Here is a 27,128-nt window from a genome sequence, read left to right on the forward strand (position 1 = left end):
TAATGTATTTAGTTGATGATTTAACTTACCTGTTTGTTTTACGGTATTCACAACCTTCCATTTTTATATAGTCCAAGAATTTTCAGTTTTCTCATACTGCAATCCAGAATCTGAAAAGAGTGGGTGAATAAAATAAAACAAAAATACTATATATGTCCTACACATGATGGCTGATGTGTTATGACTTTTATATCTTCACTTGTGTGGAAAGATGGGATAATTCACTCATGGCTGTGTCATTTGGGAGTAATGCTTCTTCTACTCACTCTTGAAAATAAATTTCATAACCAAGATCAACCATCATATATTCTTTCACACTCTCATACATGTATATATGTGTGTGTACACTCTTTCTCTGGACCAGACTGAGATGACCCTTGCTCATTATATTGTGTGCATTATGCGCATTGTGTGCATTATATTGTGTGCACACAAAGCGTCCCCTGATAAGACATTGCACTCTGAAATGTGTAAGAACTGTTTGCTCTTGGTTCCCCCTACCTCCTGGGAGCAAATCAATGAAAAGTGGGCAGGGAAGATGAAGAACCATGGTGGCTTTGCCTCCATACAAAGTGGGCTGGCATTCTACTCTGTCCATTGCTCACCCATCCAGTCCCTGAGACACACTATTTCTGGTGTTCCTCCTGGGTTAGTGTGACTGCCCCCAGTGAGGGCTAGATTTATGGGAGCATTTATGATGCTGCCCTCCTGCATAGTCTATCACTGTCTCTAAACATTGAGGCAACCATACTCTTCTAGGGAGGAAATGGGGAAGACAGGGGGAGCAGTGGAAGCAGGAAATGAAAATACATTACACTGGTTCATCCACCAAAGCGTTCATGCCTGCACACACACAAATACCTGGCAACTACAAGAAAACGTGAGCTGCTGTCCTGAAGCTATCCCCATGGATGCTTCTTCCTCACCCTGAGCAGCACGTGGCCTTCAAGGGAAGCAGAAAAAAATAGAGAGAAAAGCATACACATGAAGAATTGAGACAGAAAAGGCTGGAGGAGAGAAAATGGAGAAAAAGGAGACAAAAAGAGGGAAGATTATGTTGACGGAAGTGTGGGACCCAGACAGGGCACAAGAGTTCACGCTCACCAATCAATTGCATGGTGGGGGTTCCATCCAAATAGACTAGGAACCACTCCAATATACGCAATGTATGGCTTTGGTGAATACATTTTTAAAAAATATCTTGCAGGAACATATTAATTTTGTTTAATTTTTAGGTAGTCTGTTCTTTAGTCTTTGGTCACCTGACAATAAGCGTGTTGCTTATAGGATAAATACAATAATTTTGGCAGGCGTGGCGGTTACATAAGTCATTGTTCTATTTGGAAAATGTGGACTGGATGAATAGGCTTGTTCCTTTTGTGGGGGATTACAATAACACACGGAAGCTTATGAGTGTTTCTGACAGATGTGTTGGCGGCCTGCCACTGCATGAAGGGTGCGGCTCTGACTGACAACTTGCAATTATATTATGATGAATGGTTCTGATGTGTGTTCAAGAGAAAACCACTTTCTAGAAAGTGAAAGTCATGCATACGGTTTCTATAAAATAAGCCCTAAGAAAGTGCCCTCACTTTTATTTTCTGGTGGGCTAACCAATTTGGAATCACTCCTCTTTCAAACTTCTTCTGGTTTTCATAAATAAGGACCAAACCAAGGTTTATGTGGGAAAAATTAGCTTTGGTCCACTTTGGCTTCAAAAATGCTTAATCTGTGTTTTTAGTCAAACTGACATCATCACCATAGACATATACATACACACTGAAAAATACTTAAATACATACACATGACTGTACAGTAGCCAACAAGTTCATCAAAGAAAATCCATCAGGCAAAAAACCGCTCTTCTGTCAGGAGTATAATTCACCCATCAAATAGGCCTGTGTAGCTCATGTTAGTGTTAATGGGAGTTACACCCACACATCTAGGGAAGCTTGTACCCATAGATTACTTATAAACAGTCTCTTCAATTGATTAGATTTTATATCAGCATGACATTGTCAGTGTCACAACCCTTGGGCAGTAAGACACAAGGCAAGTCCAACATGGAAAGGGCAATTAGCAACAACTTTTATTAAACAGACAAGAAAATATTAACAGCATTAGATATGTACCCAAAAAAACTGGCTTAAGTGGTTCACACTTTATCTTTGAAGGCTTCAAAAAGCATCCCCAGTGCCTCTCAGGTTTCAAGGCCAGATAGAAGAAGTTCTAATACATTCACCATATGAGACTATCCTGCCAAAATTGTGAAGATAAACACAAAATCTTGACCTATGCTGGGGAGAAAGGGGACATAGGGAGTAGAGCTGAGTAGGCAATGATTTTCCAACAGAAAAAGCCTCTTTTCAGAAAATCAAAATTTTCTATGGGAAAGTTTCAATTTTCTTAGAAACTTTCAAGTTTCCATCAGGAGAACTGAAATGATGGCTGCCCACCTGGATGTCTCTTCTAGTTACATTGTTTGGCAGGCAGCAGGGCTGGTGAAAAGGCCAGGAGGCTGAGCCCCGGCTCGTGATGCAAATCTTTTAAAAAATATGGGGTTTTTTTTTGCGTGAAAAGATTTTCATTTTCTGGCCATTTCTAATAAGGATCCCCACTCTCTCTTAGTCAGCCAAACAGCACAGATCATGAAGCACTTTCTTTGCTCTCTTGAGTAGTAAGAGGAGGGACTGGCTAATGTCCCTACCAGCACTCCATGCTCCTACACTTGAGGCCCCTCCCTCTCCCGTGTCCCTGCTCCCATTAGCATTAGGCAGTGTAGGCGGCACACATTATTTTATTGGTGTAGAGGGGAGTGTTGTGTTTGGCTGGTTTCTTCTGCTTGTCCCCTCTCCGCTCTATCTCTGGCTAATCTCACACTCATCACACGGAATGCTTACCCGTATGAATAGTCCCATTGACTTCAGTCAGCTTTTGTCAGCACACCGTTGATGAGTTAGGTCAGGATTTTGCCCTCATTTTGGAAATACATTTGTAAGAAAATTATTGGAGGAAAAAGACTTAAGATGCCAGCATTACGAATGCAACATAAATTCTCCCTGTGCGCTAAGACCCCAGTGTAGAAAACCACTTAAGCTTCATGCACATGCTTCAGTGCTTTGTTGTATTAGAGTCAGCATAACTAACTTCCAGAAGCTTTTAAACAAAATGACAGGAAAATGATTCAAAACAAAAGGCAGAATTTGCCATAACTTCCTAAATGTTTATTATTATTATTTATTATTATTTGTGAATAAGAATTGAGTGCAGCCACATTTTGTTTTCCTGTATCAGCACACCAGGCAATCATACATGTATGTATTTTTCAAAGTAACAAACTTTGAAAAAAATATCACCTCAACCAGCCCTCCCCAACCAAGGAAGGATTCAGTCAGTGTTTTGTTGGAGGGCCACTATAAAAAGAGACTCTCTGGAGCACTCCCTAGCTGGGCTGGGGCCCCTTGCCACCCCCCAGTTACCACCACAGGGTCAGCCCAGTACGGGCCACAGCCGCTTAGTCTTGGTAGTGGGCCCCACCCTTGTGGGCTTGCATAGTTTGTTTATGAGGGACGTGAGATTGCAAAAGTTCAGACTCAACACAAAACAAGCCCATCCTGGGGAAAGCTAAAAGGCCCATGGCATCACTTTACTTCAGGAGTGCCTGGGTAGCAGCTTTACTGAAGCACTGGCGGCTAGGTAGCGGAGTCAGTCTCTCCCTGTCATGCTTGCACCTGCAGTTTGCTGGACTCCTTGTAGAGCAGGAAGCGGTTTCAAGTGTCGGAGTTCCATATATTGTTTTAGGAGCCGCTCCCTTCTCAGGATTTTCCCCTTGTAGACTACAGTGTCCTCCTTTTAAAGGCTCCTCCCTATCATGCATGACTGGCAGGGCAGGAGGGGTGGCGGTACCTTAGTGCACAGAGCCTCCCTGAGCTGCTTCCCTGTCAAGGAGGGGTTTAGACACCCCACCACAGCCACTGCATATCTGACTTATAGCTTGTCCCTTTACCTCTCTCTTTAGAACAGGGCCTATTAAAGTGGGCACAGTTAATCTTTCTTTTACCTCTTTAACAGTCAGGTATACAGATTCTAGTGGTGTTCTCTATTGTGAGTTCCAACCAACAATAACTTACCTACTGGCAAAAAGGTAAAATTAAGACTTTCAACTACATCCAATATTGTTTTCCATAGTATGGAAATTGTTATTCGTTGGTATCCCATATTCATTGTTTAGTTTTCAGAAGCTAGTTTTTCATATAACCAGGAATAACAAAGTAATGGTAGGCTCAGTGCTCCAGTCCTCATGAAGATAACTTCAGTGTGAGGCTTAACTGTATCATAAAGCTTATTATTTCCAAGTAATTTATTTCTGGTTGTGCCGCAGACATTTTTATTGATTATTTTTCAGCTGTTATAATCATTATAATTTAGGTACCCACAAGTGCTCTCTGTGGATGTAGAATTTAGAAGGTACGTTCAGAACAGAGAGTACAGTTGTGAAAAAAAAAGTCACAATTTAATCAAACAAACTTCCTAATATATCAGACCAAATAGATACTTGTGCCAGCTATAAATTTGACTTGTCATTAAAATAATTTCTGGGAAATTTCAAAGGAAGCTGCAATGGGTGAACCAGAAAAACAACCCCCCAAACTCCTCTCTTCTTTGAGTGAGCCAAACTATATTTGTGACAATGCTGATAGCTGATACGGGTACTTAGATGTGAAATTACTGGTTTACACATTGTTTTTTTGTGGCCAGGCTTCACTGAATTCTGCCTTGAACTTTGGCCCTTGGTGTGTCCATATAGTAGTTGAAGTACTTCTGTGGAAACAATGTCCATTCTACTCTAAAGCACAGTCTAGAGTTTGGCCTGAACCTGCTGATGATGATCAGATTTTTAATTCATACTTTGCCAAATTCACCAGACAAAATAATTAAAGTGGGGGAGAGGGAGCCTGTGGCAGGAATTAGACAATAGTGTAGAGATATCAGGCTCAGCTAGTTCAAAATACAAAGGGCCAGGTTCTTTCCTGAGTCACAGCTCTACTCAGTTCAGGAAAGGGTGTATGAGTGAGGGGGTCAGGGATCTGCTTATGGTTTCCTAGTTCTGTAAGGGCCAGCCCCAGTCCTGATGCACCATCACTCTGCCATGCACCTGAAATGCCTCTTACATCAAGGACTGCCTGGCGTGGGATCCAGGCCGGCATAGTTGCAACAGCAAGGAGTTCCCCTCAGACAGAGGAGTTCTCTGCAGGCCAGTTGTGTCCAGTTTCCAAGCTCTTTGTGCCTCTTCCAATAGAGAATCTGTCTCATAGTATTCAATAGTTTGTTTTGGGAATAAACTGTTCAAACTTGCTCCCTTTCTCTCGCCTGTTCTTCAGAGAGGGGGAAAAGTCTATTTGCTTGTGTTTTGATGCTGGTTGAATGTCACCTGGATGCTGTGGACTCAGGCACACCTTGCATGCCCTTAACACCTTTATTTTTGAGAGTGAGATGAGATCGTGGCGCAGCAAGCTTGTTCTATCAATGACTTCTGTTCCTGGAGCTTTTTGGATTTCCCACTGTTGAAGGATTTTGGTGTTTGTAATGAGCCTGCTGGCACTCTCAGGCTGAGTATGTATGAAAGTGTCTGACACGGTGCATGACAATGTGCTTTCTTGAGAGTTTTGAGAGCATGTTTGTGAAAGACGTTTATATGGCAACGAGAATATACAGAGCTATAATAATAAATAGAAAAACAAACAGAAAAGGGCTTTCGGGGGGGATATAAACCCTCACCAAGCTTCTGGGGCATAAATCAATGTTAAAATGTTGGGTTAGGAGAAAACTTTCACTGAAGGCAGGATATTCTACAATTGCTTACTGCAGGGACTCTTTCTCTGAACAGCTAGTAGTGGTCACTGTCAGAGGCAGAATACTGCATGAGGTGGACCAACGGCTTAATCAAGTATGGCACTTCTGATAAGAATTTGAAAATGACAAGAATAGTTTAATGCAAGATCAGTGATTGGTAATATATGCTCATTTTCTGGCCAGCTGTTTGATAAATAGCAGAATGTTATGCTTTTAAGGCCTGATTTTCCAATGCCTTGCACCTGACTCCAGTGCAAAATCAGTGTAAAAAACAAACCAAATCAATAATTTTGAACTCATGTAAATGACTAAGGCAAGGTGCAGGCATATAATCTGTGAGTAATATCATCTAATCTTAGGTGCAGAACAGGTTCAATAGCTATCTCTATGAAGAAGGGAGATTTTAGTTTTTTGTCTTTGTACCAGAGGTCAGATTTATAACACTGTTTACAAGATAATAAACGCATTAGGGAATTACATATTGCTGAGGAAGTAAATACATTATTTATTATCAATGGGAAAGCTTTCAAAATAGACAATAACTGGACTACATCTGGATCTGGGGTATTTTAAATTAAAGGAATTGCTGGTTTTAAAAATAAAGTTTTACTCTCTATTGTTTTCACTCTTCTGGAACAGGCAGAGCCAAGGTCCCTTCTTGGGAACTTGGGAAACTGGGACAATCTAATTTTAGAGCTTTAAAAAAAAAATTCAGCATGAATTTTGTGTTCATGTTTATTAACAGCACTGGGAACTGAAGTTCTCTGTTTGCCACAAAACAGACTATGGCAATATAACATTTCTTTTCCCTTTTCTGTGGATAAAGGCTCATAGTCCATTGATTATTGGGCTCTCTGACTTGGACACCAGCATGGAGGCAGATTTGCTTTAGTTGAAATAGTGGTTTGTATGATGTAGGCACCTGTGTAAAATGAAGTGAACAAAGTCCAATAGTTTATTCCATATAGTGTAGGTCACCGAATTCTTAATGGTAATAGTTTTCAACCACTATTGACTTGGGGTAGAATTTAACCAAGACTCTGGTGATATTTATTTATTATTTTTATTTCAGTAGTATTTACAGGCTCCAGTCAGAGATTAGGGTCTCATTGTGTTAAGCACTCTACATACACATATAATAATAAAAGTCTTTGCTCCAAGGAGCTTACAGTCTAATCATATTATGAGAGAGAACAGGTGGAGGGTTGACAGGAGGGGAGAGAAAGGAAACAGTACCACTATCATCTTTGGATAATAAGCTGCAGTCACAGCATGCCCATTGCCTAGCCATGCTGAGGGTGGTGTGAGTTACATCTTGCCCATAAATAACTGCTTTTAAAAAAAGTCTTAGTAGCTCTGAGTTGGTAGTGCAGGTTTGAGGCCTCCAATTGTACAGACTTAAATACGTGCTTAACTTCATGCACTGCGTTTAGTTCTATTTAAGTCAATGTGATAACTCATTGTGTGTAAAGTTAAGCACATTGTGAGTACAGGAATGGGCTTGGGTCAACGCTGCTTAATTGCCCAGAGATTAGAAAAATGATTAATTGAAAAAGATGATGTGGCTGCTCAGATGTAGAGCGTTCCAAGGATGACTTGGAGAAAAACCCAGTAAGACAATCCTGTTGTTGTGTAAGCCATTGGGAGGCATCCAAGAGGTTTTAGGATAAAATAGATTTCATCTCAAATTTAACTCTCTGCTAGACAACTCTAGCATTCCTTGACACATTGAGAACCTGGTAGTTGCCCTTCATTTTGTGTAGAAGTCTACTGTCAGATCAGAGTTTATACTTTGACAAATGTAGATATATCCTATTGACTTCAGTAGAGCTATGACAATTTACCCACTGAGGATCTGCCCCATGTACTTTTTGGTTTCAGAGCGATCTATTTAGTAAAACATACTGATAATATATAATGGAATAATGTATTCTTTGTATATTTTCCTTTACTTGAATGTATTAAATAGGTGCCATATTAAAATGTTTGTTACCGTGTATTATAACTATACTACATTTTATACAAGATTTTTTAGGTATAAAATATATATTGTACAAACTACATGGCCTTAGAAAGAATTCAATGGGTCTGTTCAAGGTAGTAAGGCTTTGTAAGACCCAATCCTAATTTTTAGAAGTAATGTTTTGGATTAAATTTCTCAATAAATGTCCAGAAGAATATTTTAGAATTACGAAAGAAATACATGGCTCTTACAGTGAATTTTGATACTTCTGCAATAGACCAGAGTCTATTGGATGTAACAGGAATCAAATCGGCAGCCCTCCCTAATGCCACTGAACATATGACAATATATTTTAAAGTGATGAAACAATATTGTGCTTTCACAAATGTTATTTCACAAATAACAGTAAAGCAGAAATTATGCTATCAAGTAGAGTTTATTCTGATGGCATGAAGTTTTGTGAAGGTTCCCCCACCAAACTTCGGTCTTTGTTAGAGTGCATTTTATATTTGGATAAATATATCATAAACTAACATTAACCTCTTCATTTTTCAAAGTCCATGCATAGTTTCCAGCCATGCAATTCTCATTAATTTACATGGGAATCAGGCAGCCAAATTCAATGCATCAGTTTAGTCGTTTACGGGTGGGAATCAGGTTTAAATGAACAAAAGCAAAGAAACTGAAAGTTAAAGGTAATGTGTAGACTTTTTGTCTTAGTCACAGTGCTCAGTGCATGCCTCAACATCTTTCTCAAGAGCTCAGTTGCCCATTTCTCTGGCAGTGAGGAAGCTTCAGGAGAAGGGGGCTATTTACAACTCAGAACAGGGAATGGAAGGCCCAGAGAGAATGTGAACTTTTTTTGCTCAATTGCTTTATAGTAAAGCATTTGTTATTCCTGACATGTATAGAAGCATGGCCAGTAGCTTGGTGTTTATAAATATTTTAAAGTTCTATTAAAGTTGGTTCAAGGCACCCTCTGGTATTAGTTAATGAAAGATTTGCTTATTTTAGATTTCACTGAAAACTTGACTACTATACAGGAGTTGTATAACTACCAGAGTATTATAGTGTCCTGTTAGGAGCTACATTGTGTGTCATTGAGACCTTGGGAAATGGAAAATAAAGATGAGTTTCTAACTATTGTTTTCATTCCTTCTCATCCTTGTTTGAAGTCATTTCACATCAAGAGCTTATTATTTTGTTCTTTCTGTGTTATATTTTTACATACAAAAAACCCTTAAGGGGTTGTATTCATGAAAAATTTCTTGTGCTGTGAGATTGTTTTAATTTCAAGATTTTCTATGGAGGAGCTGAGTTATAGGTATTTTATACAGAATTTTTAAAAAATCCTTCAAATTATTAATTGCACAACTGTTTTTTAGTGATTTATTAGGGTAATGTGTAGAATACGATTTTTTGGATGGAAAATATATATAGGGTTTTTGAATCCTCTATTTTTTACTTATAAAAAATCTGGTGTGATAGCCAGCTATTAGAGTTTCCATGGAGCATTATTCAGTTTAGTAGTAGCCACCATTTTCCTGTTTTCACCAAAATTGTTGGCAAGAAAGAACATCATTGTGCCACATAGATTTCTCATCTCCCAATCTTTAACATCCATCACTTTTTTCTTTACCCAAACCTGCACATAACCTTTTTGTTTTTGTTTTACAAAATTTCTACTGAAAAGAGCGAAAGACAGTGTGCCTGATATTTGGATATAAAAAAGTTATACTAGATATTAGATAATTGAATTTATCGCCTTCTAGATCATTAGATAATATATCCCACACAGTCATTACCATCTGCATCAGTTTGGTGGCCTTCATGAAATGATTTGGTAACAGTGGTATTTTTTCCTAATAAGAAAGTGTCCACATCACAGTATCGCCACATAATTAACACTAATTAGCATCCTGATTGGTAGTTGAAACGGAAAAGGCGAGGATTTGAATTGGTATAGAGACTAGGAATGAAGATGTGAGTGATCTTTCCAGAACAGGGTTAAGGCAGCATGAAGTATTTTGCACTCTCTGGGTAGAATACTTCATCTACAGTGTTATCACTGATGTATCGTCCACTGATGCAATATTCAATTGAATAATAAAAAAAAAGATTAAGAAATGGAAGAGGAAGTAAGTTGTTGCTTGATGTAAAACAAAACACTGATCAAAATAATGAGAATATTTAACTAAAAATTAATATGTTTTATGTGGCAGTTTTATCATTTTTCCATGATATCACCATAAAAAGTGCTAAAGATTTTGAGGACCAGAGTCACTGGACTGGCTGAACTGTACTTGGTGCAACGTCAGGATAGAGAGATAAAGTTGGGTTTAAGACACCTTTATATTCTCCCAATCCTAGGGCCATGTCTACTATATTTTATACTAACTGCCTATAGGCTGCAGGGGCAATTCCTGTTGCTGGAGATCAACCAAGTTCAGGGATACTCCAACTATGCCCCTTTTCCCTGGCCATGTACCCCCAGGGTAGGAGTCAGTCTTATATCACCAAGAAATTCCCCTGTTCAGAGGGAATCCTCTACTGGCCTATTAAACCACATTTAACAGAGCAGAGAATCTGACCCAATTTCTCTAATACGATGTTTTTCACTGACAATGCTGGCTGAGTACTCTATGAAGCAGAGTGTAGGCTGAGAGAGACACTCTGAAGCTACTTCTCCCTACGCTGGTGAAGTTCAGGTGTAATACAAAGGCACTGCAATTCTGTAGTTCTTGTGTTGTATGGATTGTTTCATGGGAAAAGATTAAAGGAGTTAAATCTGTATAGCTTGTTTAAGTGGAAATGGGATGGAGTGGTATGTCATAACCACCTGTAAGTTTTTGAAGTGTAGACACCACAGATGGAAGTGAATTGTTTAGAGTGGTCAAGATATAACTAGAAGTATAGAATGAAATTGAGAGAGAAGTCTGAATATCAGAAGAAATTTTGACAACAATCCTTATTTGCGAGTGGCACAGAATGGTCAAAGGAAGTTGTGGAAGCCCCAATGCTTGACTCATCCAAGGCTAGACTGAAAGAAACTCTCAAGAAAACAATGCTTCATTGGCAGTGTGACAAACTATATGGCCAAATATGTCTGTTATCTCTAATTTCATGATAGCTGTGCTCTTCAGCATCCCAGTTCATGGGAAGGCATTATTGCTAGTACTGGAGGAGACAGTAGGTCAGTTTATCTGCTGTTGTTAATTGGTGCAGCTCTGTTAACTTCACTGGAGCTGTTCCAATTTACACCAGTAGAGAAATTGCCTTAGTATATTCTGCCTTTCTAGTTCTGAGAAAAACATTCGTTTTATAACTGAGGTCTGAAGGGAAGGGGTTTGGAGTCAAGGGAATGAAAGAAGACCTCAAGTTTTGCCCACACTTGAATCCTGAGTTACCCATCCACTAGCAAAAGTGTCACCCCACCCTGCCTCCCAAAATAAAAGGAGCTTCAAATCCTATTGATTGATTTACTTTAGCTAATAATGAATTGGTAGGAGAGAGCAAAATAGGCACATAATATTCCTTTAAAGTGTCAGTTTATGTAATCATCTGCTCAAGAATTGCAAGTAAATTGTACTCTCTTTTCCGAAGTATCTTTGATTGCCATTGTATAAAGATTCAGACTGTCTTTTATCAACATTACATGTTCCTTTGGGAAGTAAATGAGAGGTACATGCACTTGGGAAAAAGGGGATTACACAAAATATACTGTGTGCCATCATTGTAATGCAAATAATTCAGTACTACACATTTCAGTGAATAAAGCCTATCTAAAAGGAAAGTACACCCCATAATGGAAAGGAAACTTAAAGTAGAAGAATGAAATGTATATGTAATTTTGACAAGTTTAAAATATAGTTTTCTTCTACTAATGTGCCAAAACATTGCATCTAAGCACTTGCACTGACATTTCAGAAAGCTCCTTTTGACATACACAGTGTATCATCTAGTGCAATGTTCATGAAATTAACATTTTCCTGGAGTAATCATATACAATTTAATGACCAAATAGTTCTGAGGCAATACAACTAGATTTCACAGGAACTAAATATATTTCTTCACTCTGATCCAGTGTGTTTTAGTTGAGCAGTCATTAGCATGTTTATAATGGTTCTAATTTAGCACAACATTTTCTGAATTTTATCCTTGAGTCATTTACAAATTGTTCATATTGAGTAAACAAAGGAAACAGATTGCATTTTATACTTAGTAATTTATCTGAAAGAAGAGGGGAGGGTTAATTGTCTGAAAGTTTTGCTCTGTTTGGGGAAGTGATTCTGGTCTTGCATTGCTTGGCGCACAATGCATTTTTCTCTCTGTTCTGGAAAAAGAAAAAGAAAAGGGGGGGGGGGGGAAGAAAGGATGGAGGAGTGAGTAAAATGAAAAATTAGGAGCAGGGCAAGATTGGCCACTCCCAGAGGGGAGTGTGGAGCAGAACTGGAACTGGCACGAGATTATCTAAAACAGTTGGTGCATTCCTTAATGATCAAGTGCTTGAGAAGTCCAGCTTTCTCTCACAGAGCATCTGTGTTGATGTTTATATCAGTGCCCTGCTGTATGGGAAAAGCATGCTTTCTCTTGTTGCTTTTCTAAAAATAGGGTGGAATATAGCATTGTATGAGTTATTTTAGGAGAATAAAAACATTTGCAGGGTTAAAGGTTTTGTTTTTAAATAAATAAATAAAAAAATAGAGGTCAAAACTTATCTTAGGCTATCCTTTAGGTGGGGGGTGGGGTGGGGGTGGTACAAGCAATGTACAGTTTTCTTTGCATATAGGGGTTTGCATCAAGCTGTTCACCGGAGATTTGAACTCTAGTGAAACAAGCCATTCTAGGCTGGATTGGTACATTCTGCTAACTTGCTGCTGTTTTTCCATTAGGTTCATTTTAGAAAGCAATTCTGGAAAGTACCAGTATTTGTACACCAGTGTCTGTATTTGGAAAGCACATAGTTTCATGTGACAGCTAGACCAGTCAGGGACTGTGTGAGAATTCAGGGTAAAACCAGCATATTTTAATGCCTAATTATTTTTAGTGAGCTTGGAGAGTTTTAATTAAATGTAAGTGAGTACTCCAAGCTCTTACAGTTCTAATATGGTTTGCAGTATAGTTTGTAGCCCTGTTGGTCCCAGGATATGAGAGAGACAATACGGGTGAGGTAATATCTTTTATTGAGCCACCTTCTGTTGGTGGAAAGAACAAGCTTTTGAGCTACACGGAGTCTCTTCTCTGCTGGACCTGAAGAAGAGCTCTTTGGATCTCCAAAGCTTGTCTCTCTCTCTCTCACAAACAGAAGTTGGTCCAATAGAAGATATTATCTTGCCCATCTTGTGTTGGTTCTAATTTTATCATTTTTGGAAATCTTGTCACCATGAAAAAATGTGTAGCAGTTGGCAGATTAATTTTGTCCCTGTCCTTAAGAAAACTATTTTTTAGGTAGTCAGTTGTCAATTGGATTTACGTTATTGCTATTAGGCAAGAATTTCTACTATGAACTTGATCACTACTGATACATTATCAATGAGCTTACAAATATTTCTTTGCATGAGACATGAATTTTTGTAGTTCATATTACAGTAACACATACAGATCCCATCTAAGATCGGAGTCTCATTGTATTAAGCACTCTACAAACACTTAGGATACATCTACATTTGAGCTGAAAGGTGTGATTCCTAGCTCACATAGTCATCCCCGTGCTAGTTCTGCATGAGCTCCCTCTCCCTTTGTCATCTCTCAGTCCTCTCCTCCTTCTCCACCTAACCCTTGCAGCTCGGCTCCCTCTGCTCCGGGGCTGGGACAGGAGCTGCATTCTGAAGCGGAGCCTGCCTGCCCACAGGATGCAGGTAGGAGGCGGCTCTGGCTGAGCAGGAGCTGGCTCAGATTGATGACCTGGTACCTCCTGCCCCTGCCCACGGTAACTGGACTTTTGGTGTCCAGTCAGCACATCTGACTGGACACTGCCAGGTCCCTTTTTGACTGGACTTTTTGGTTGAAAATATGACATCTGGCAACCCTAGCCATAGCATGGGCAGCAGCATGCGCTAGCTGCCTGAGTAAATGCCCAGGGGGTCCAGGCCAGTATGTACTTGGAGCAACTAGCCCTAGCTGCCGTCCATGCTACCCCAGCTACCAGGCTATTTTTAGCACACTTGCTCAAGCAGAGCTAGCCTGGGTATGTCTATGCAAGGTGGGAATCACACTCCGAACTCCAAATATAGACATAGGCATAGTGAGATGTTGTGTAGGACGCTGAGGGGTTACAGTGTAAATAATCAAGACAAACAAACGGGTGGGAAGGAAAGTTGAAGCACAGGAAGGTGAAGTGACCTGGCCTGGGCCACATAGCAGATCAGTGGCAGAGTAAAGTATGGAGCCTAGGGATAACATAATAACCATTTGTAGTAAGATTAAAGAGAGAGGTAATTTTTCTAGTTCTTCAATAATATTCTTTCCAATTACTATCTTATTTATGTGTACATGGCTGGTGGTAATGGCATTTTCCATCAATTTGGCTGTTGAGGGGTTAGTAAATCAACAAAATCTTGAAATGCTAGTGAAAGAAATCAATGCATTGGTTAACAAAATATCTCAAATGCTTTATTTTTAAATTTTCTGTTATACTATGAAAATTAATTACGTTAGGATGAAAAGATGGAAATTGAAAAGGATGAGATGAGATTCGCTTGACCTAACGCACTAGTGACAGGGAGATTTATGAAAGGGAGGCAGTGACTCTACATTGTAACTCTCTATGTTGAGCCTTCAGGCTGATTTTTGATTAGTTCTGAATTGTTATCCTCCTTTTTTTCTTTTAGTTAAGGTTTATTGAAATGAAAAGGATAATTTGTATTTGAAAGAAGAAAATAAGTAATATGGCATCAAAGAATCTATTTTAGTAACATTACACAAACTTTACATCCTTGCATTAAAAAAGAATAGACAGCATCATCCAACATTTAAGTTTGTTAGTCATGGTTAAATTATAATTTTTATTTATCAAATCATGACTGTAAATATAAAGTTCTTCATTTCAATTTGAATTGTTACCAAGTTATAAAAGCTAATTATTTCAAAGTGAATGAAATTAATCTTGGTGCTTCTTCTTTTAACACTGAAATATTAGAGTTTGCATTTAATTTTAATATACATATTACCATATTATGATTTTAATGATACAGAGCTATGCTAAATGTTTCTTTATCTCAAGGAAATCTAGAGGGTAGAGAATTCACAAAAGACATGTAATCAAGCTGTTCTCGTACACCTGAAGATGAATCAGTTAGTCAAAGGTACTACCAGCCTGCACACATAAATTAAATACAATCAATAGATAGTAAAATGTAGTAGTATAAAAGTCAGTAGCACCCAATGTACGCTAACTAGACCAACTTCTGAATTATCTTTGTAAAACATAACCTTGCATTTTACTGAAGAATTCTTGTAGTTTCTGAATTGCTTTATTCAAGTTAGGTTTTTCTCCTTTATGCGAAATACCAAAACAAATCTCTTTTTTCAGATGCATAATGGGTTGTTTTTGTTTTGTTTTGGTGTCAAATCCTTAGTAGATCATCATGGAACTAGTAAAATCCTATTGTCACATGGAAAATGAAGACATTCTCAGGTGAAAGTCACACCCCTGAGGGACGTGATTAAGTTGACCTGACCCCAGGTGTAGACAGAGCTTAATCGATGGAAGAATTCTTTTGTTGACCTGGCTACTGCCTTTTGGGAAAATGGATTAACTACAGTGACAGGAGAACCCCTCCTGGTGCTGTAGTGAGTGTCTATACCCAAGTGCCACAGTGCTGCAGCTGTGTTGCTGTAACAGTTTAAGTACAGACATAGCCAAAGTAAAGTTAAGGAACAGGAGAAGAGAGAGCCACGATTACTATTGTTTACACCTTGTTTGGATATTGGGAAAAAAAGACAAACATCCTTCAGTTTTATCACTTAGTTTTTATCTTTATTGTACTAACACCTAGGAGTCCCAGTACCAGGACCCCATTATTCTAAGCAGTTCACAAAAAGAAGGTCCCTGCCCCAAACAGCTCACTATCTTATTTAACTTTTGTAAGGGGGGAAAAAAAGACTTTTCTCTTTAACAGATATATCATAGTGCTAACAGGATAATTCCCTATGCATTGTTTCTTTCATGTAACCTTGACTTGTCTGAGGCCTCCAAACTCATTTGACTTAGCCTGATCCAAGCAATACTGACATCTCTTATTGTGGAGTTAGAAACAAATGAATACATATGGTTTAGGAAGCAGGTGATCCACAGTGAAGATGGAAAATGTTTCACATTTAGGGACATTGCCAAAATTTGCTAAAACATAAATGAATGAATGAATTAATGAATGCTCATTATGTTCAGTGGAATTTCATTAGATTATAATGTGCATTGTAACATTATTATAAAGCATACCTCCTGAAAATAAAGATGGGAATTGTCATACTCTTAATTATGCAGCACTCTTTTTGTGTAACACTGATGGGAAGTTCGTCAAGCTACTGAAGATTAGATCATCCTTTGAAATATTGGCTCTTGTGCCAGGTATGGGCTGATATTTCCCCCCAGGCTTTACCAACACTCCCTATATTTTAGACATACTTAGAAAAATATGTCACATGTACCTTTGATTGAATTACATTTCTGTATACATTTCCATTCATTGTTTATGAATTTACAGGGCATTTGCAATCATTATTAATAAATCAATGTGCTTTTGTCTTCTGTCACAATGTAATGTATGTATTCAAAAAGAATTGTATGCAAACAAGTCATGTTTTAGAACTCATATCAGTAATAATTATCAGCTCACAGTATTGTTACAACATGTTTTGAAAGAAGCTTATTATAAAAAAAAATAACAAGGCACTTCATGGTAGCAAGAGTAAGACAGTTCAGTTGATCATTGATATGGATGTTGTAAATATGCCACCGTATACTATAGTGTTTTATTAAGTCTCAAAAAGTCAAAGCTGATTTGAAATAATAATGTCTGACAGTTAGGGCTTTGAAGTTTTGCTGCTGCACTCTCACATTTAGGCTTTCTTTTATGTATGACTTTACCATAAAAAACAAAAACACACATGGCATGAATGCTTTCTTCATATCTGTATTTCAAGGAAAGTAATGAGAGGCTACTTCAGTAAATTAAAATCAATCTGAAACCATGTGGATGGACACAGGCCACTGTAAGGTCATACAATATTCGTGCAAGATATGCTCATTTGTTGAAGGTTGTGAGACTGAAATAAAATAAAGAGAGAGAGAGAGAGAAAGGGCAAAAGCTATTCTTGACAGGAAGGAGATGACTTTCATTTTGTCAGAAGAACTTCAGAGCTTGGCTGTGATAGTTAGCACACATTCTTCATCACGAATCTCACAACAGAGTGCAGGATTCCATCCATTCCATAGCTGATTGATTAGCCAGTGGACAAATGTTAATTGTTTTCATCAATGCTTTGTTTTCATGGAGAGATCCTTTTAATCCTGTATCTAGGATTCACTTTACCTTTGTTTTTTCAGCTTGTTTATCTTTTAACAGTCTTTTCTCATCCACCATTACAAGTTACCACAATGAGGGAAAATCCTGCAGTACTTCTATCCACAATCACACAATTAAAATTATTAAAAGGAATATTGAGGAATGGAGGTTATGCAGTAAACATCACATCAAAGATGCAGTAAACATCATGCAGTAAATGCATCACATCAAAGAAATCAGATTTTGATAGATCATCCAAACTCTAATTTATAATAAACGCATTTGCTTTTGTTGTCCTGGGAAGATAAATTCTCCGAGGGTGTTTAATGACATAAAATATGCGGAGTCGAATTCTGTGCTGTACTGACTTACTGTATCCCATTCTGTACTGACTTACATATTGTGTATCTCTATAGGTATGGGTGAGTTGGTATGGGCTATTAGCCAGAAGAAAATATGGTTAGTTTATAAACTGGAGTGGGCCCATGCACAAATTCAGAATCCAAAGGTGAACATTTATTAAGGGTAATCATTTTCCTTTCTTAGTTTATAATAGATAGTCCTGAACTGGAACATGCCTAAACTTCACAGATGTCCAGTTTCCCCATGCTTTGGGATGGTTCTGTGTTGGGGCCTTGATTCAATTTACAATCCAGATAGATAGTTTTGCACTACAGATTTGGGTTCAGACTTCCCCAAAGTCAGTGGTATTTGGAATCCTGTGTTCTCGTTCAGCCCTGTTTCTATAGTGAAGTAAACTGGATTATGACTATTGAAGAAATTTCGTCTTTGTAGGATGGCAGCTTTGAAGTTTTTATGTGTATGGACAGAGATTGACTGTCAGTTCTAAAGGAAAAACACATCTCCTCTTCATCCTAGATCCTTTTCTGGGTGTGTGTGCAAGCACATGTTATACCAGGGCTCAGGGAGGAACATATTTTTCATTGTAGGCTGCTTATTACTCCTTTAGTTTAGGTGAATGTCCAATGTATGGTATCTCCAGTGAGGTAGGTGGACATATTATGATAATTTAAATTAAAAGTTATGCAAACCAACTCTACCAGTTGCAAACCTTCAGAAATTAAACAACAAAAAAAGCTCTAATTGCAATATATTTTCCCAGTTTTTAAAAGTCACCCTTTGTAGTTTCCTAACCTTTGTGAGTCTGCCCAGCAACAAAATATAATAGCAAATAATTATCAGCTGTTTGGTATACAATGTAGAGAAATGCAATACCTATGCGGTGTAATAGCTTTTAAAGAAATACTTCTTTGCAAATATTTTTCAATTGTTTATATAGAAAAAAGAAAGCTACAACGATTAACATGATTATATTAAGAGAGAGAGGGGCACACAGACTGACTCTTCTTTTATTCATCTTCATCCTCAATGGAATTCTGGAAAAATATACTTCTGTGCTTTTATGGATGCATACACTTTGCAAAAATAAGTGCTTCAGAGTAAATTTCTTCCTAGCTCTCATGAACTTCTTTGTCTCTTGATTATGTTATTTGTTGAATCCTAAGCTTTTATTTTTGTGGTGGTTTTGTATCAATTGAGAGAAAGCATTCTGGTTAAATGTCATTAACACCCATAACCTACATTCAACATCAAAATAAAGTCAAAAGACTCTTCTTTTGGCTTCTTACAGGCTTCTGAAGGCCTGTAATTTTGGCAGGAGAGTAACAGAGGCCCATCTTTTTAAACTGATATCACACAAAAAAAGGACAAATTATAATGTTCTTTTGGTAATTGATGGTTATTTGTTGATTCTTATATTACCAGGCCAAAACTCATAAAAGTAATGCATGCTTGTAATTGTTAAAATTAAATTATTTGTTTTATTGAATAATAAGTATTTTAGCAGTGTCTTCTGCAACGTACAGCTTCTTAAATGATCTCTTTTATGGAAAGAGATAATTAGTAAATAAACAGGCTTTTCTACTGAAATATTACTTCAAAAATATTAACAAGCTGTGCTGTCTTTCCATGGAGGCTTGCATGGTGTAAATATTTTGCAATTAAAACCTTGATAGTTTGATGGTTGTGGTTTGGTTTACATGACGCTGCTTTTTTCATATATGGAAAGTTAATATGCAAGTTAGCATGAAATGCTTTTACAGCTTAAAAATTTCATTGGACACCTTCTTTTCCTCTTTTAACTCCCTCCTTAAAACCCGCCACATTTTTGGTTCCTTCCAATGCTGATCTCCTCTGTGACCATTCCTTTTGTGTTCCTTTTGTGTAATCTACTGTATTGTAACTGGGGGGAAGGTAGGTACAAATCCTGCCCTTCTTACTCGCATGAGTATTCCCAGCAGGACTGCTTGCATGGTAATGTGAGTCAGGATTTGGCCTTTCATTTGCATGTAATTCATGGCAGAGAGCTTGAGCTAAATTCTGCCTTCATTTACACCTCAGCAATTTTTGTTAAGTAAGTGGAGTTGCACTAGTGTAAATATTGTCAGAAGTTGGCGCCTTACTATGTGTTTGTAAAGCACTGTCTATGCCTAAAACAACCTTTATTAATAAAATATCAGTTATTGGCCTGATACTGAGAGGTAATTAGAACAAATTTTGAAAGAGAATGTAGTTAAGGACATGAATGGTTATTGGGATAAAATACAATATGGTTCTACAAAAGGTAAATCCTGCCAGCCCAACCCGATCTCCTTCTTTGAGATGGTAACTGATATTTTAGACAAAGGAAATGCAGTAGATCTAATCTACTTAGATTTCAGTGAGGCATTGCTATAGTTCCACATGGGAAATTATTAAATTGTTAAATTATTAAAAAGTTAAATTGGAGAGGATAGGGATTAACATGGGAATTGAAAGGTCAATAAGGAACTGGTTAAAGGGGAGACTACAATGGGCCATACTGAAAAGTGAACTGTCAGGCTGGAGAGTTGTTACTAGTGGAGTTCCTTAGGGATCAGTCTTGGGACCAATCTTTTTTAACCTTTTTAATTACTCAGCATGGCATAAAAAGTGGGAGATATTGCCATTACAGAAGAGGAGGACTGGAATATCTTAGAAGATGATCTGGATGACCTTGTAAACTGGAGTAATAGAAATGGGATGAAATTTAATAGTGCAAGGTCATGAGTTTAGAGACTAACATGAATTTTTGCTATAAGCTGAGAACGCATCAGGTGGAAACAACACAGGAGGAGAAAGACCTGGTTTACTGGTTGATCACAGCATGACTATGAGTCACCAATGTGATGCAGCTGTGAAAAAGGCTAATGCAGTCCTAGGATGGATCAGGGGAGGTATTTCCAATAGAGACAGGGAAGTTTTAGTACCATTATACAAGGTACTGGTGAGGCCTCATCTGGAATACTGTGTGCAATTCTGGTCTCCCATATTTAAGAAAGATTAATTCAAATGGAACAGGGCAGAGAAGGGCTACTAGGATGATACGAGGAATGGAAAACTTACCTTATGAGAGGAAATTCAAAGAGCTTGGTTTGTTTAGCCTAACCAAAAGAAGGCTGAGGAGAGATATGATTGCTTTCTATAAATACATCAGAGTGAAAAATACCAGGGAGGGCGAAGAGTTATTTAAGTTAAGCACCAATGTGGACACTAGAACAAATGGATATAAACTGGCTATGAACAAGTTTAGGTTTGAAATTAGATAAAGGTTTCCAACCATCAGAGGAGTGAAGTTCTGGAACAGCTTTCCAAGGAGAGCAGTGAGGGGGAAAATCCTCACTGGCTTCAAGACTGAGTTTGATAAGTTTATGGAGGAGATGGTATGATGAGACTGCCTACAATGGAATGTAACTGATCTGTGACTACTAGCAACAAATAACTCCAGTGGCTGTTGATGGGACACTAGAGGAGAGGGCTCTGAGTTACTACAGAAAATTCTTTCCCAGGTGTCTGGCTGGTGGGTTTTGCTCACATGCTTAAGGTCAAACTGATCGCCATATTTAGAGTCAGGAAGGAATTTTCCCCCTGGTCAGATTGGCAGAGACCTGGAGGGTTTTTCACCTTCCTCTACAGCATGGGGCACAAGTCACTTGCAGGTGTAAACTAGTGTAAATGGTGACTTCTCTGTAACTTGAAGTCTTTAAACCATGATTTGAGGACTTCAATAACTCAGCCAGGGGTTAGGGGTCTATTACAGGAGTAGGTGGGCGAGGTTCTGTGGCTGGTAATGTGCAGGAGGTCAGACTAGATGATCATGATGGTCCTTCTGACCTTAAAATCTATCAGGTGCTAAGCCCACTCATCTCCCATTGAATTCAGTGGAAACTAATAGTGCTCCCATGAAGTACTAAGGTCCCGATTTATCAAGATGCTTAGCAAGTGTCAACTTTAAGTGTGTGAGTAATTTTATTTAAGTCAGTGGGACTATTACACCCTTAAAGTTAGGTACATGCTTAAATAGCTTGCTGAACTGGGGCCTAAGTGTTTATTAGGAGTAAGCCCTATAATTTTAATGGATGTTAAACATATGCACTATTGAGACTAGACCCCACAAAGTTCAATGGAGATTCCATTGCAATCAAAAACAGCGGGGGGAGGGGAGAGGGAAATATTCAGCTGCATATAAAGTTCTCTCATTGGGTCTTTATAAATTGAGCCCCACAGATCTGCAGATATCCGCTTTGTATCTGTGGATCATTTTTGAAGATCGCAGATTGGATGCAGGTACAAATTTTGTATCCGCACAGGGCTCTGTTTATAAATTTTGAATAGATATTGTTAAAGGAGGAAAACTCCAGTTCATTACACCAACCATATGAGTTACCCATTCCCTATCTTAAAATCACCTTTTACAATTTATTTTTGGAAGGTTAAATTTAGTAAATTCTAAGCAGGGGTTAGAAAAGAACTTTCGATTTAATTGAGGATTATGTTATGCTCCATATCAAACTTTTCAGTGAAAGTAAGGTCTGATCCTGCAGGACTTGTTGAGGCCAAATTCCCATTACATCTTCAGTGCAGTGACTTCGTGAGAGTTTTGCCTGAATAAGGCCTGGTGGATTCGGCTCAAGGTTTGGAATGCAATGTGAACTTCAGAACTTAAATGCCAATCTTCTAATCATTGCATAGCATTCTGGGAAAAATTCTGATACTGTGAACATCAGAAATGTAGAATGCTTTTATGAATTCCATGAAGACATTATAGGAATAACTTTTTCATTGACATGAGTAAAAAAAATGTGTTTGTGATGAATGCTATGAGCCAAATTTCCAAAAACAGCCTGTAAATCTTCATCTATATTTTTGAATGTGCAACCAAATGCAAAAGGTAAAATTTGTACACGGAGTGGCAATCTATCCATGTAAATTGGCAGTTAGCATGCATATATTCTGAACCAAATTCTGCTCACATTTAGATCTTTTTAAATCCATAGTAACCATCCATTAAATCCATTAACCTCTATGGAGTTACACTGGGTTTACATTGAAGTAGGTGAAAGACCATTTGGCTTCAGGTTTATTTCCATTTAAAAATCTGATTCAGACAGATCAGGCAGGATGGTTTTGGAGACCTAAAGGAGGCACGTCATAATCTATAATATGGTATTAAGTATTTATTTTCCTTTTTAATAGACTCATCTTGCATGGAAAAACTACTTTCTAAAGACTGGAAGGAGAAAATGGAAAGACTAAACACAAGTGAACTCCTTGGAGAAATTAAAGGTATTATATTTAATATTTAAATGTGGACAAAATATTCTAGTCACTGAACAGAAGAATATGTACATTTAATGCATGAACCAGTCATTGATCCACATTCAAAACTCCCATTTACTTTAATAGGATGGGCACAGAATGATGTGAAGTTCAGTATTCTGTTTTCTTCTGTTCTCTCTAGTGTTTCAGGTATATAATGGAAATAAAATTAATCAATTAACATCAGTTTTTTCTTTGGAACTCTTTACAGCCAACTCAACCTTTTTCTTTAGAATGACAGGTATGTTTGAAAAACAAAGACTTTTTTGTGCTTAGAACTTAGTTACAAGCAAGAGGAATTTCCCTCTCATTTCAATTTTATTACAAACTCTAAATGTATTATGTTAGTTCTCTTATATCGGTTAAATATCTCAGTCTCTGGACACCAAAAGAAAGAGGCAAAAGCATCCCAAAGAAAAAAAAATTTGTAAGAGGAGTAGTTGGTACTTCTTCCCATATAATGTATCTTTGTATAGGTAGTATGTAAGGTACACTTATAGATTTTGGTGGGATGTTACATTTTAGTTACTTTTTTGATCCTGTGCTTCAAATGTCCAATTTGAAGTATGCTGGTTTTTTACATTTAATTATCCTTGGAGTTGAAAGAGAATCCCTGGGTGAAATCCTGACATCAGTGAAGTTGATGGGAGTTTTATCATGTGTATAACCTGTACTTCCAGCAGATCCCAAAAGATTTGTGGCACTTGGGATCTAACCAGTGTGGGAGCCTGTTGCTAATTAAAAAAAGGAATGTGAAGAACATTCAGTTAGAGGATCCTTAAGGTGGTTCTCTCCCCATACTTCAGTTCTTCCATGGATTTTCCTATTTGAAGGAAATTCAGGCTGTTATTGTTTGCATAGCAAATTGGAAAGAAAACTTTTCTTTCCACTATGAGAAAGAGCTTAGATATATTACATCATTTATGAGATGTGTTGAAGAGACTTATTTCTGTTGATTGCTATGGTCTTATTAAATGACAACTATAAATACATGGGAACAAAGATTTGTTTGTCATATTGATGATGTCCTTACTAATGTTAAAACAAACAAACAACAAAAAGACTACCTGAAGACAATTGATGCTTGTGAGTTTACATTTCCACCAGGAAAATGTCCTGAAATATGTTGCATTTACTGTAGATATAAACAAGATGAAGGTTGGCCCTTTTTAATGAATAATTTATAATCAGTTCTGTCAGCTGATACCAAGTCAAAACCTCATTGTTTTCATATGTTTCCTTTGACTGGATTTCTCTTGTATAGTTATGATGCTGCATTGTATTAGGTAGATAAGAAAGTATTGACGACTGAAATAAAATGCAATTTTACCAAATCATGCTATGCCTGCCTGCAATAAACAAAAGCCAGCAAAAACTGGTAACCCAAAATGCTGATCTATTTAAAATCATGTTGTCTCCTGATAATATGGAAAATATTGAACATTAATTGCACAATATGACTATCCAAATCTCTAAATAGAAGCTCCTTGAATGCCATTAGTGAATCAGAATTAAAACAGACAGGATCTCTGGCAATGATGGATAACATATTCCTTATTATTTTATAGGGTTTTTTTTTTTTTTGGCATATAAAGCTTTGTGATGTACTTATGAGTAAAACTTATGAGTGTTATTCAGTTTTCTGTTGGGACATTTAAAGTTTGACTGCTTATAAGGTCTGTTTTCACTGAAGAGTTAACACAGGCTCTTATTAGGTATTGGCCTCAAACCCCCTTCTGTTCATATACAAACACTCTCACCTGAGTTTGGGGGTGTTTTCACCCAAGTATAACTGCCTTGTCTAGGACTCTAGGTTAAAACTCAACTGAGGCTTTTCACTTGGGCTGGTAACCCACCCACTTTGCAGTGAAAATGCAAGTTAAACCATTTGACTACTGATATCTCTCACAGCTCCTGCCATGGGCCCAGAAAGACAGATAAGTTATTTCACAGTTAACTGGGAAAAGTCAGAGAGAGGCTCAGGTTACTGCAGCGCAAAGAACCATGAGATGTGCCCCCAGAAATTCTGATGACACACTTGGGTGTATCAGCAACAATGAGGACACAGTCACCTGGGTATGGCTTTGCAGAATGACTATTTTGGTGGCTCAGACCTGGGTCCCAATTGCCCAAGTTTACCCTTCAGTGAAGACATACCCATGGGATCCTTTTCTGCCTCATACTTGTAGTTCTCAGTTTTTGCCTTGGATCTCAGCTTAACTGGTTGTGTGCACATTTCTATGGAATGTCATAAAAATGTAAGTGATATCCAGTTTAGGGCCTCTTTGTGCTGCCCAAGTAGTGTAAAGTGGCCTTAATATAAATGAGAATTAAGTCCTTAGTGTCTTATTTCTGCCTCAAGGAGGGTTTTAGATGATTTCATGTGTTTCATCCTGTGTGATTAGCATAGCAACAGGTACGAGCAAGAAGGAAATTTTGAGTGTGATGTGAGGATTAGCCATGTGCCTCCCCCTCCCATGGAAACTTTGCTCCTCTCTCCCACTGAGGCCCTGCGTTACCCTGACCTCTCTGCTGAGGAAGCAAGGGTACAGCCTCTCTAGATTCAGTCAACACACAATCCTGCAGTTGGCCAGAAGTGTTTCTTAGAGAATGATACTCTTCCAGAATAGTGAGACTGTAATCTAGGGAACCAGATTTAATTTTCCCTGCAGTGCCAATTGATCACTGGACTGGCCCTGCAGGTGGAAGGGCCCTCTGATACACTACACTATGAAGTGAGCAAGACATTACTTTATCAGAAGCTATGAACAGCTATGTCTTTTGCTGGCTAAGTGGGTCTCTGGAGAGTGACATGAACTGTTTCTTTCCTCATAGGGTTGATTGCACTTTTATAGAGCCTTTTTTCCAGTGGTCACTAAATGGTTTACAAACGTTAATTAAGCCTCATCAGACCACTATGAGGAAGGGAAACTTTAATATTAATGAGTACTGCAATATGAAGTGACATGCCTAGCGTCAAACAGTGAGTCAACAGCAGAGTCAGGGATGGAAGTCAGGGGTCCTGCTCTAACATCTAGTAACTCCTTAGGCTTCTTACTCTAACCTCAGATGACTTTTCCTTAGTGGTCTCTACTTCTGCAGCATTTGTAGCCACTGTCCACTGACATCCATTAGGGCTATTGGGAGTCACACATCTAAATCCTTGCTATTGTAATTGCATTTGAAACTTTTACTCCTTTTTCTCAAAGAGACAGGTAAAAGTTAAATGAGAATGCACTGGGAGTCCCAGAAGATTACAACAGTAATGCTGAGCAGTTCTGTAATGCTTTGAAATACATGGATGTAATTATCACTGTTACACAGAAGGGGAAACTGAGGCAAAGAAAAAGGTGGTGACTTGCCCCAAAATTGGTCAGTGGCAGATCTGGGTATAGAACTCTCATCTGTTGTCTCCCAGTCTAGTGCCTTTGCCATGGTCTCCAAGGTGGTAACTTAGAGCTTTCTTTAAAAATATGTAGCTTGGAGGGGTAATGATGTATTAACATGGTTTATAGGCCATAAAGAGTGTGTTTTCAGAGGACAACGAATGAAGAGAATGGGATTGGTATATTGGGGTAAAGAGGACCTTCTAGACATAGGGGAATATGAAATAAGGCATGAAAATGAGAGAGCAAGACATAAATAAAAGACGTGAGGTAATCTAAAGATGATTTTAAATCTACCTGTAATCAACCAAGCATACTTTAAATTGTTTTTTGTAATGTCTAAATCTCTAGATTTCCATGACCATGGGGTTCATTTTCCCAGGGCTGAAGGGATTTCAGGTCAGGTGATTGCCACTGCATACTGAAGATGCTAAGAACTACTTTTGAAAACATACCCCTGTTGTTTGTGATGTCAGGTCTCTTATTGCTTGGTTGCAATTAATTCTAAGTGAAGGTGTTTTAATTGGTCGATATTTTTGGCTTTTGTGTAGCTGCTTCCTTCTTTTATATTACTGAGAGTTCAACATGAAGCAATGTAGTAAAAAAAAAAAATTTAGGTCATTAGTGAAAAGAATCTTGATTATCAGAAACAGAGGTGTGGTTCAGTGAGGAGCAGCTCTTTGCACTAACTGTTACTGGGATTGGTTACTTTAGAGAGAAGGT

The 27,128-nt window shown here is 38.0% G+C and overlaps 1 protein-coding gene across 16 annotated transcripts in view; it reads left to right on the forward strand.

Moving 5' to 3' along the window:
- SOX6 (SRY-box transcription factor 6) overlaps positions 1 to 27,128 on the forward strand; it is a 480,108-nt gene that overhangs the window by 256,276 nt on the left and 196,704 nt on the right. For all 16 annotated transcript variants that reach the window (XM_067540705.1, XM_067540707.1, XM_067540708.1 and 13 more), the window contains one exon: positions 22,897 to 22,986. In XM_067540705.1, coding sequence (XP_067396806.1) covers positions 22,897 to 22,986 — 90 coding nt within the window. The remainder of the gene's footprint in view (positions 1 to 22,896; positions 22,987 to 27,128) is intronic.

Source organism: Emydura macquarii, unplaced genomic scaffold (assembly GCF_026122565.2).
Source record: "Emydura macquarii macquarii isolate MOO-44397 ecotype Brisbane River unplaced genomic scaffold, CSIRO-AGI_Emac_v2 contig_587, whole genome shotgun sequence".
NCBI classification, from domain to species: Eukaryota; Metazoa; Chordata; order Testudines; family Chelidae; genus Emydura; species Emydura macquarii.